Source organism: Rutilus rutilus, assembly GCF_951802725.1.
Source record: "Rutilus rutilus genome assembly, chromosome: 7".
Lineage (NCBI taxonomy): Eukaryota > Metazoa > Chordata > Actinopteri > Cypriniformes > Leuciscidae > Rutilus > Rutilus rutilus.
In genome coordinates, this window is record NC_140221.1 from 44,984,661 (window position 1) to 44,997,498 (window position 12,838).

The 12,838-nt window shown below is 37.2% G+C and overlaps 2 protein-coding genes across 3 annotated transcripts in view; both read left to right on the forward strand.

Moving 5' to 3' along the window:
• Positions 1–324: 324 nt before the first annotated feature.
• zbtb43 (zinc finger and BTB domain containing 43) lies at positions 325–2,613 on the forward strand. The gene is made up of 2 exons (XM_084414419.1): positions 325–407; positions 1,054–2,613. The coding sequence occupies exon 2, from the start codon at positions 1,076–1,078 to the stop codon at positions 2,351–2,353; it is 1,278 nt and encodes a 425-aa protein (XP_084270545.1). The 5' UTR covers positions 325–407; positions 1,054–1,075; the 3' UTR covers positions 2,354–2,613.
• Positions 2,614–6,250: 3,637 nt separating this feature from the next.
• The window catches only part of LOC311293500 (ras-specific guanine nucleotide-releasing factor RalGPS1), a 145,612-nt gene continuing 139,024 nt past the window's right edge, over positions 6,251–12,838 (forward strand). For both annotated transcript variants that reach the window (XM_084413843.1, XM_084413844.1), the window contains exon 1: positions 6,251–6,543. The gene's annotated coding sequence lies outside the window, so the exon portion shown is untranslated. The remainder of the gene's footprint in view (positions 6,544–12,838) is intronic.

Consider the following 12,838-nt stretch of genomic DNA (forward strand, 5'->3'; position numbering starts at 1 on the left):
TTTTATTTTATTATTTTATTATATTTTATTTTTTTATTCTGTTTTGTTTTTGTTTTGTTTTTTGTTTTCCTTTGTTTTCTCATTTTATTTTATTTTATTTCATTATTATTATTATTATTTTTTTTATTAATATAATTTTTTCTTTTCTTTTCTTTTCTTTTCTTTTCTTTTCTTTTCTTTTCTTTTCTTCTATTCTATTCTATTCTATTCTATTCTATTCTATTCTATTCTGAAAAAAAAGTCAATCTGGCACCCAGCGGAAAGTAGGCGTGTTTGTTTACATTTCTTCCTGCGCCACGCGACTGTGCGTGATGACGTAGGCGACACGCAGCGCGCTCTGGCTCTCGGAAGAGAGAGAGGTGACAGGCTAGCTTTTAGAAAACCGGAATAAAGTGATGCAGAAAACGGTAAGACGGACATTTTTATTACATCGCGAGAGAGGCAGAAAACTGTACTAATATGTACGCGTCTTTTTCATGAACAACAATGTCTCTGTCGCCTGTTAACATCCATAAAGTCTCTTGATATGCTAACAGTATAGCAGGTTAGCCTGATCTCCAATGTAGAGGTGTGAATTTTGACAGTTCACGAGTTTAAAAGATCATAAAATAGTTTTCCTTCGACCACAAACATAGATCTTTTTTCAGGATTTTATTTAATCTTAATTTCATCTCTCCATGTGGAGGATTTTGACACCAGAAATAATGTCACTGTGGGTTTTGTAATCTTATACTTATAGTCCTCATTTACATCTCACCATATGACAAAAGAATTCCTAACAAAAAATGTTGACATGGAAACCATAGTTACCGACAAAATTAAACAATATATCAATATTTGCTATATAACCAAGTGATGTATTGGCACCAAAAATACAGAGTTTGGCTGGACAATGAAACTGACTTATTTTTCTTTCCTGACTGTCCACAATCATACGATTATTAGCATTTTGTAATTTGCAAGTAGCATTGCTGTTTAACCCTTCCAGAACAAACATGCTGTTTACGTATAGATGGTTTTGAGCAACACTAACCTGTCCTGCCTTCTTCTTAGAGCGTTTAACTTCTACACAACCATGGAGACAGATGCAAACTCCTTCCACGTGGAGTTCCCGGATTTTTCCTGCTCCCTCCTGAAGAAACTGAACCAGCAGCGGCAGAGAGGACAGCTGTGTGACCTCATCGTGTCCCTCGGCGGCCATCAGTTTCGTGCTCACCGCGCGGTTCTGGCCGCCAGCTCCCCGTACTTCTGCGATCAGGTGCTCCTGAAGAACAGCGCTCGCGTGGTGTTGCCGGACGTCATGCATCCGTGTGTTTTCGAGCAGCTTCTCTTGTCGTGTTACACCGGAGCGCTGTCTGTGCCGTCGGGAGAGGTGGTGGCCTTCCTCACGGCCGCTAGCTTCCTGCAGATGTGGCACGTGGTGGACAAATGCACTGAGCTTTTGGAAGTCGGGAATAAGAAAAACAGCAGCGTTGGGAATTTCAACCACGGATCATCTCCGAGAGGTGACGGTTACGCCACCGATAACGAAGACAACGTCCAGACCGCAGGTCAAGCGGAAGACCTAGTCGACGACGGCCTTTCGATTCCCGCTTTGGGAGCAGGAGCGCTGGAAAGTGCCGGCTGCTCGTCTCCAGATGATCCGAGCAGCGAGAACGGGTCGGATGCAATGGAAAACCAGTGCTCGAGACCTGCCTATGTGCCGCCGAGCATTATGGGACACAGAAAGAAGGTGCACATAAAAGCAGAGAGGCAGAATCGAGAAGCGTGCCTGTTTGAACACACCGCGAACGACTCGGATGAGAGCGGTCACAATCCGAACGCAGTCGAGGATTGCTTTGATGAGAAATTAGTGGAGTGTTTGGATGGAGATCGCACTTACGAAGAGCCCTCGGACTTCTACGGATCCTCCATGGAGGGTTTTTCGCAAGCCGGAGACGAGCTCTCCAACCCTCCGTCCAAGGATGAACTGCAGCTAGAAGGAAGTGCAGATGTTTCTCAAGACGAGGCAGCGGTGGACGGTGGCCTGAAGGAGCAAACCTCTCACTCGGGGTTCGCCTCAGTGGTTTATAAGCTCTATCCGTGCCAGTGTGGCAAAAGTTTTACGCACAAAAGCCAGAGGGACCGCCACATGAGCATGCATCTGGGTCTGAGGCCGTTCGGGTGCGCCGTCTGCGGGAAAAGCTTCAAAATGAAGCATCACTTGGTGGGCCACATGAAGATCCACACGGGCATTAAACCCTACGAGTGCAGCCTGTGCTCGAAACGCTTCATGTGGAGAGACAGCTTCAACCGTCACACCTCCACCTGTGCAAGAGCCCAGCAGACCCGACGCGCCTCACAGATCTGCTAGTGGAGGAGCGACTGAAGAACCTCAGCGTGGAAGCATCCTTAACCAGAATGCCAAATTAGCTGCTGTATACAGTAGGAAGTTGAGTATTTTTTGGGCTTTTATTTTGTACAAGAACCTCTGGGAGTTCGATTTAGTTCATTAAGTCAGGTGTGCACTGCCGGCCAAAGGTTTGGAATGAATACGTTTTTGCAATGCTTTTAAAAGAAGTCTCTTCTTCTCACCACGGCTGCGTTTTGTCCAAAAATACGGTAAAACGGTTGAAATATTTGCATACGGTCGAATCTGCTTTAAAATGTCATTTATTCCTGTGATGCAAAGCTGAATGTTCAGCATCGTTACTCCAGTCTTCAGTGTCACATGATCCTCAAGTCAAGTCAGCATAATTTCTATAGCGCTTTATACAATAATGCATTATAATGCATTTCGACTGTTGTTCGGCTGCAATTCATCTATAAAGCAGCTCTGTGAAAAATGATGTCATCGTCCAGCTCAGTTCAGTAAGTTCAATAATATTGTTGAATATTAAGAAATGAAGAAATGAGAAAAAAAGATACGAAATCATTCTAATATGCTGCTTTGCTGCTCAAGAAACATTATTATCAATGTTGAAAACAGTTATGCTGCTCCAATATTTTGTAGTAAGTAAGAAATGAATGCTTTTATTCAGCAAGGATGCATTAAATTGATCAAAAGTGACATTTATAATGTTACAAAAGATTTCAATTTCAAAAACATGCAAAAACTTTGAACTCAAGTCAAGGAATCTTGAAAAAAATGCATCACCGTTACCATAAAAGTATTAATCAGCAAAAACTTTTAACAAGAACCCTAATTAATAATTGAGCACCACTAATTGATAAGTACGTGGTGCTCAATTATTAATTAGGGTTCTTGTTAAAGAGCAGCAAATCATCATATTATACTGATTTCTAAAGGGTCATGTGACACTGAAGACTGGAGTAATGAGTCACAGGAATAAATTACACTTTAACATGTATTTCAGTAAAGAGAAGTTATTTTAAATTACAGTAATATTGAAAAATATGAGTGTTTCTACTGTATGTTTGATCAAATAAATGGAGCCTTGGTCAGCATAATAGACTTCTTTTGAAAACGTTACAAAATCGTAAATATTCCCAACTTTTGGTCGCTAGTGTCCCTCAGAAAACCTCTAGTCTTTCCTCATTCAACATTAAATCAAAATGGACCCTTTTTACTTTCTTAATAGATGTTATTAAAGTGACATTTCCTGTCGACTTAAACGCCATTCTAATGTCTCAGAGCCGTGTGATTATTATATCTCGGAAGGAATAAATATGACCATATTCTACCACAGACACAAGAGCCTTGAATGCTGTCGTAATATTCAGGTTATGTACGCCTCGCTAAGCGCTTTGGACTTGTGCTAGATTTTAACAAGGTGTTTATCCGGTGTAAATAGTGATATGAGTAATATGCAGCGTTATGCGGGATTTCATTTGCTTTGGTTGCGCTGGAGTTTGTGTTTTGGCATTAACTCTGTTGCTGATCTCTATAATTTCACTGCTCAGCTGTAGCTGGAGCGCTCCAAATAGGATTTCACAGGGAACAGCGGTTGTTTCAGATGATAATCCGTTCTAATCCATGTTATGCTCCAAAAGTCAACAGATTTATTAGGAGGATTTAGAAAAGGGAAAAAGTCAAATAAAATCGTACATAATGCTGCATAAATGGCATTGACATCTCCTTCTGCAAACAGTATTCTCGTGTGTGATGTTCATTTTAAGTCAAATGTTTTTTATAATGTGCCATAATTGTAAAATATTATAAACGTTTGTCTCTGTATGAGTGGATCTCACAAAAAAACACGCCCAGGTCATATTTCATATAACAACAAAAAAAAGTTATATTTTGCATAAAATAATTATCCATTATTATCCTTTTTTTGTGATGTTTTACGGTTTAGTTTGTTGGGAATTCTCATTATATTCTAATTACTGTAATACAGGTTCATCTTTTTCAACGGTAGTAATTGTCTTTATGCAAAATACAACTTTTTTTTAATCGCTGTGCTATTAATTATTTATTTCTTTTGGGGGTGAAATATGATCAAGACATGATCTTTTTAAAATGCATCTGTATTTACAGTATACTGAAGTGGATTTAAGAGTGAAAAATCAAATACAGCCACTTGTAAATATCAGTGAAATGAAACTGAGAACACATCTTTATTGTTTCACTACACACACACACACACACACACACACACAAAAAAACAAACATTTCATGCAACATCAAAAGAGCACAAAAAGCAAACAATAAAAAAGTGACAACTTTTGAAAGGGCTGTAAAACGGTTGGGTGTTTTCTTGTATTGTTTTAATAATCTAATGTACAGAATGTGCCATGAATGGATGGCTGGATGTCTGGTTTTCAGTAGTTTGGTATTACGGTCTGTTTGTGATTGAACTGTTACACCGATACCTCAGATGCTGTGGTATTTCGTAGTTTTAACACACAAATGAGCATGGATTAGAAGAAAACGTTAGCTCATTTTATTATAGTTTTAGATCTAATAAATAGGGCTTTTCTTAGATTATTGAATTATACCTGAAAGTGTTATATGACGGTATAACACTCTTAAGAACATTTCAAACATTCTTTTTTTGGCAATTGTCATTTGATTTTGTTCATTTGCAGTATGTAAATAGTGTTTGAATTGTTTTTGTTTTTTATTATGAATGTGCAAATTTCTATATGCCTCAAACAGAACAAACAAGTGACAATCATACAGGCAGAAACAGAACATGTAAAGGTTTTTGCCTCGCAGATGAAAATATGGCCATCATATAGATTTAAATAATCAGTAACGTTAGGATTATCTTTTATTGTTGTCAGAGTCAGTCAAGACAGGACATATTTGTGGAAAAGAAAATTCAACCGATCTTTTATTGACAGAATTATATGGCAGAATTAAAAATGTATATGATTATATGTTGGTTTGTTTGAGTTATTAATTGGCTATATTCTCCAGTGACCAAATTTTCGTAATCTTTAGGCAAGGCTTTATGATGTTGGATGGATCACTACCTCAACAGGATTGTCATAATAATCTGTAATAATCAGAAAAGGTTTCCTTCCGGGCGGCTTCATTTCCCACTTACGCTTCTGTTGTGTTTTCTTCTTATAGAAGAACTTTGTGAAAATTTGTGAGATTTGTACAAAAATGTGTTTAGCAATAAATGTTTTATTTGTACTGGAAATCCTGTTTTGTTGCACAAAGAGCTATTGTGTCCACAATTATTATTCATTTTGTTTTTGAGTTGCAATGCTTTTTCATTTCAGGTGTCGGACAGTAGATGGCAGTCTCAACTCATGCATACAGATTACTATTTAACTATTAAGATCATTTACATTTACTTTTCCTGTGCCATGTTTATATATATATATATATAATGGAAAAAAGTATAAAGGAAAGATTAAATCACATAAACACACACACACACACACACACACACACACACACACACACACACACACACACACACACACACACACACATATATTATTATATTATAATGTAAAAACTACTAAGGAAATAATAAATCACATCAATTCTTCACAAACACAGAATGACTTTACTTCAGTTTAAAGAATGCCTGTAAAGTTCAATTAAATTGCATCATAAAAATGTACACATTTTTATTTGTGAGCTTGTGATTTAGTTAAGATTATAACAAGATTGCTTAAATGTTAGAGTGTTAAATTACAGGACATCAGGAGACAGAGGAAGACATCACTACTGTTCAGATGCACCTGCGCGTCCACTTCAAATTCACATAGACCCGGTGCTTCAACGCGATTGGCTAGCGCTTCGTAGGGGGCGGGGTTGTATCTTGTTTAACGCGTGTGATTGGGCAGTTGACCTGTCGATTAGATCAAAGGAACCTACCTGACACTTCCTGCCCATGAATGTTTCGCTTGTTTTGGCAGTGTGATATTTGTGTACCTCTGCCATGTTTGTGTACATCTGTCGCAAGTGTATTTACATTTTTAAACGCATAACATCGTATTGACGCTCTGGAATAATATCCATACGCACTATATTGGATTATATGCGCAGCTGAGCCCGTTTCATGGATGACTGGAGGCAGAACGTGATTGTTTCTTCTCATTGATCCAGGATCATACAGTAGCCTACAGATATATAAGGTAGGCGAAGCAAATTTTCATTTGATTAATTGTATGGATGGGTCGATGGAGTATTGATTAGGAACAGTCTGTGCACGTCATTCATTAAGACGGGTTAGTAAAGGTGAAAGGTTACAGCCCTGTGCGCGTCACCGCGGTGTTTGTACATGTTGCAAGTTGCGTGTATGATCAGGCGCGCGCGCGCATGAGCCTCACAATCATACTTAGACCTATCAGCTCAATTCTGTCATTTGTAATCTACATGTTGTTAGTTAATATCCCTGAAAGCAGTTATAATAATGACATATTTTGCTTGGCAATATGTGTTTTGCATCATTTGTAATGTCATATAGTGAGTATTTGCGTGGCTGAGATTGTAATATCTCTGAAAGTAGGCGGTCAATAACCGCACTGTTTTAACTTCTGGTATTTCTTTAAGATGATATTATATTGCTTTCTGTATTTTAAATGTTTGGAGATGAAGTTAATATAGGCTTTTTTTTTTTTTTTAAATTAACAAGTTATTCTACATGCAATGCTCCGCGAGTTTATTAATGAGCTTTCACATAGGCTATAGCGTTGTATTGCTGATATTGATTATGTTTTCAGAGATATTACAGCGTCTTTGTTTTATATGTTGTAATATTAACAGATAATGCAAATCCCACATGCTTCATATCTCTGGTTGGTCTGTTCAACAGTTCCAACATTATTTTTGTGTGTGCAAGATTTAGGTAATTTCAGTAGGCTATCAAATAAGCGTTTTGTTGTTGAAAAAGGCATTGTTTTCCCAGATGCAGTGTCTGTTATACTGCTTGCTATACAATTCACACACTTGCAGTGCAGGCAATGTGAGATGTGTGTAATTGATCAGGACGAAACTTGGAGTAAGTGAGAAGGAATCCAGCAGATCTGATGGCTGAGAGCCAGAGCATTCCTCGGCCCAGGAGCCGGTGTAGTATTCGGTGTTTGAGCTGAGTATCTGATGTGTTGTGCTGCTGGCCCTTACACTCATGAGTGCGGGTTTAGGTGACCAGGGCAAACGTGAACAACCTTGTTGCCATCATGAGTAGATGTCATGAATTTTAGTTTCTTCTGGAAAGGTTCAAAGTCGTACACCTAATTAGGAAAGCGCTGTCATTGTTTAGTGTTTACTCACCCTCATGCACATCCAAACCTGTTTATGAAACGCAGACAACTAGATATTTTTCAGAATGTTCACTGTATATTTTTCCATAACCGGAATAAGCTGTTTTGAGCTTTCAAAAAATACAACTAGTGTACTTTAGTGTTTTAAAGTATAGAACTTTGTGTTTTCTTTTTGTCTGTGTACTGATTTTATGTATGTAGCCTATATATAGCTAAGACATATGCAAAAACTTCTAAGTTCATCTGACATTTTTCTTTTAAATAAGCATTTTTATCAGGCTCCTATTTTTCTGTTCAGTTATTTCACTTTAATGAAAAGTTTATTAGTCAGTTATTATTAAAATGTCACTGATAAGGGTCAAATTAAAAACTTAAAAATGCTAATTTAAAGAAAATATCATTAAAAAAAAAAATATATATATATATATATAATAAATATATTATATATAATATATATATAGGTTATACAGTATACATACTATGACATTTGGTCGAAATAACAAACAAATAAAATATGCCATGTTTTTAGTCCTTGAATAATGCAAAGAAAACAAGTTCATATTTATTTTTAAACAACACAATGCTAATGTTCAGGAAATCAATATTTGGTGGAATAATTCTTATTTCCACGAATCACAGCTGTCATGTGTCTTATCCTCTCTAGTCTCTACCAGGCGGCCACATTGCTTTGGGAGACTTTATGTCTCTCCTGCCACACAGATTGAATCAGCTCGGCTCTGTTGGATGCTTGTGGCCATCCGTCTCCGTCTTCCTCTTGATCACATTCACGAGGTTTTCCGAGGCGCTCAGGCCTGGAGATCGGGCTGGTCATGACAGGGTCTGGATCTGGTGCTCCTCCTGTCTGAGTGGCTTAGAGCAAAAAAAACACTCCTCAGATTTGGGGAACATTGTCAGAACAGAAGGACGCAAGGGTCACCTTGTTTACGGCTTGAGTCACGTATTAATAAAGACGGATCAGCCTGATTCATGTTCTTCTCTGATGAGCTTTGCTCATGTAATGGTTAGACTGAGGCCTACAACACACAGTTCTCCAGTAAAGCTGGAGTCGGGCAGATCAGACTCACGACTCAAGACACGTACAAGGACATCCTCTGACAATCCAACTGTTTGTTGCGATATATGCCTCTGTTTTGCTTATGCACGTATGCTTGTGAAAGTGAAACTGATGACATTTCACACGTCTATTTGCTTGCTTGTTTGTAATCAATAGGATATTGAACGAACGCAATGCAAGTGTCAGTTTTTTGACAGCTCCAGGTGTTTCTCATTGTGCGCTGTTATGTCAGAGCCACATATCTTGAGATGCACATGAGATTTGTGTGTGTGTGTAGAGTTGCAGTAGTTCAGCGGGGGGGAAACGAGGACGCCGCCCCCCCGCCCCCTCCGCAGCTGTCTGGACATCTGACATTACACAACACACAACTTCTCCACGAGCAGGTCATGTTCAGAAGACTGTATTTATATCTCCCACACACACACTCTCAAACATCTGCATTCACTCCAGTGAGCGTCATTGACCGATATATCACCAACATTTTAGTTTAGCTGAATGAATACTATATTCATGTACCAAGGTATACTTCCATGGTATTTTCATGATGCATGTCATACAAAATTATGTTATTGTACATGTCCAAACATTTTTAGGATGTTTAAATATGTACACTATCCTATTGCGGTGAGGGAGTTTTTTTTTTTTTTTTTTTTAAGATTACTTTTATTCTCCAAAGATGCATTCAATTGATCAAGAGACAGATACCTTTACAATGTTACAAAGGATAAATAAATGCTGTTCTTTTGAACTTTTTCATCAAAGAATCCTGAAAAAAAAATGCAGTTTCAACAAAAATATGAAGCAGTAACAACTGTTTTCAACTTTGATAATAATAATAATAAATGTTTCTTGAGCAGCAAATCATCATATTAGAATGATTTCTGAAGGATCATGTGACACTGAAGACTGGAGTAATGATGCTGAAAATGCAGCTTTGATCACAGGAATAAATTGGATTTTACAATATTTCATAAATATTACAGTTTTATATTTTCGATCATAAATCGAAAGGCCTTTTTTGAGCATACGAGACTTATTTCAAAAACAGAAACTTACAGACCCCAAACTTTTAAACGGTAGAGTATGGCTGAAAATTGTAATGAATACACATGCATTTTACAGAACAAGGTTGACTCAGAACAGTATAGTTTTAATAAGTAAACATTCATCTATAAAACAGCTTTGAACTTGAGGAGGAAGTGTGAGTGTGTTAATAATATTTGCTCCAGATTCCAGTCCCTGAAATCCAGTCTGACCATCTTCTGCTTATAGTACAAACCACAAACAGTCTGAATAAACAGTCGTTCAGTGATGAGGGTGTATGACAGTGTTGAGGAATCATGACTCTGTTCATTATATTAAACTAACAGCTTCAGTGGCCATAATTATACAGTATGCAGTAATAAGAGGCCTAATATATAAGACTCCTCCAGTCTGCATCCAGGACCATAACACATGCTGTCTAATTAAAGCTTTAAAAGACAGTGGCTTAACATCACATGCATAATGTAACGAGAGATTGGAGATCAGTGATCAAGAACTGCGTTATCTTACAGCTTCCTGTGGAAAGCGACGAGTTATGCTGACTTTGAACCAGTAGAGCAGGCTCGTTTACAAGAACCTGATTAATTAAAGATAATGTACTGAAGCTCTTGCCTGAAGATCTGGTATTGTGTACAGTGAGAAGAGAAGTCATGGACGTCTCTATCTGAGTTCTGTTGTAATGATAGATTGATATCAGCCTGGGGTTGTAATTGTGACTGGACCAGGTGACAGAGTCGTTTTCTAAATGAATGTTATAAATTACTGGATTGAATTGGAATGTATTTTTTAGAATTACAAAAAAACAGATTTAAATAAATAATGATTTAGTTTGTATCTGAATAATATAGGCTACATAAAATATAAACAATTATAAGTAATATAATTGACTGTTATAAATGACAATATATATGTATGTGTGTATATATTCATTCATTCATTCATTCATCACTCTCTCTCACACACACACACACACACACACACACACACACACACACACACACACACACACACACACACACATACAGTGCAAAAGTCTTAGGCATGTTAATACCCCCCCAAAATGGTTTTAACTCAGTTATTTATATCTTTTGCTGTAGTGTGGCAGTTGTAACTGGCACTTGTGTTAAAATGCTGCGAAGTGAGAATGCTTTCAAAAATAAAATCACAAATTGAATTTATTTATGATTTAACTTCTATTAACTAATTCAAATCAATATATGGTGTAACGAACGACCCTTTGCGTTTAAAACGGCTTTTGTCCAGGTAAACTTGCGCATAGTTTTTATTAACATGCCTAAGACTTTTGCACAGTTCTATATATATATATAATATATCAGTGTTCAGTTCATATCAGTATTTGTTTTTGCCATTTAATAAGAGATATCGGTGCTCTCTCTGTTCAATTGATATTTGTGTGTATTTTTTGCTCTTTGCTCCGCTGTGCTCTTGTTTTGACGCCGGCCTATTTTTAGGTGTTGCAGACGTCAGCTCAAAGGGGAGCCGGTTTAAATGAAGTTCTCACCCTCTGAGCCATGCTGCTTTATAAAATACACAGCATCTGTTATCAAAGCGCAGATCGAAGTGTGTGAAATATTAGATTCTGACTCAATCATCTCTATTTGTGTTAGGAGAGAGCATGTGTTGGGGCGAAGATATTCGAGACGTGACCACCTGGTCATTTCTGCTATTCTGGTTATAAAAGCAGCTCTGTTGCTGCCTGTCATCAGTATGACCCTGTTTTTATCATGTTAGGGGTCATTTTAAATGATGGCAACAGTGTACAATACTTTTTTTATATTAAATCAAATGAATGGAATTATTCACTTTGCAAATGAAAATTAAAAAAAGTGAATATATTTATTTGGAATTTGATGGACAGACACCAAAAGTTCATGTTGTTCAAAGCAAATAAGTATGTGTAACATTAGAGCAAAAACAGTGTCACGGTATGTTTTTTTACACGTGAGTTAAAAAATAAAAGATCACTTTAATAAAGCTGTATAAGTATGTTTATGTATATACAACACCGCTGAAAAGTTTGTGGTTTTTGAAAGAAGTCTCTTCTGCTCACCAAGCCTGCGTTTATTTCATCAAACAGCATTACTGTGAAAAATTATTACAATTTAAAAGAATTGTTTTCTATTGTGAATATATGTTAAAATCGTTCTCTTATGCTGATTTGCTGCTCATGAAACATTTCTGATTATTATCAATGTTGAAAACATGTTGTGCTGCTATACATTTTTGTGGAAACCATTTTTTCAGGATTGTTTGATGAATGGACAGTTCAAAAGAACAGCATTTATTTTAAATGGAAATCTTTTGTCACATTATAAATGACTTTCTGTCACTTATGATCAATTTAATGCCTTTTTGCTGATTAAAAGTATTAATTTTTTTATTTATTTTATGTACTGACCCCAAACTTTTGAACATTTTGTGTACTTCTAAATCTATTAAAGTAGCCTATATAGTTCAGACTCTATAAAGTCTGAATCAGTTTCAGAGCCTTTGTAAACTACACGATATATAATGCATCAATTGAATTTTATATTATTGTGCAACTAAACAACCAAACTTTCCATTGCCTGCAAGAACAGCCCTTAAGTTCTTCCTCACATCAGCTTGTTTGGAACATGTCCTGATTTGTATTTTCATATTACTCCAGGTTTTTCATCACTCAGTCAGTGTGAATGAAGTTAGGCAGTCCCACCCATTGAGTGTCAGAATTCTCTTTCTCTTTCTCTTTTCTTCACATCGCTGTTCTCCTCTTTTCCCCACTAGCTCCCTTGAGGGTTGATGTGGCGTGTTGAATGACACTCGATCCATTCGAGATGCTGAGTGTGCTTGCGGGCTGCAGTGATGTCATGTATTGAATCTCAGATAAGCTCTGGAGCATCTGAGGGCAAGTCCACCGCCGGAATCTGACTCCCTCATTACTCCACACATTTAATACGCTTAGGGGAATTTTTTTTCTGATATTCGCAGCTAAACACCTGGTCCTTAACTTTGTGATTGGTTACGATAAGATTTTTGGTGGTACCTATT

What these genes read in the sequence shown, in the direction of transcription:
- zbtb43 (XM_084414419.1), top strand. Translation starts at nt 1,076, where the DNA reads ATGGAGACAGATGCAAACTCCTTCCACGTGGAGTTCCCGGATTTTTCC.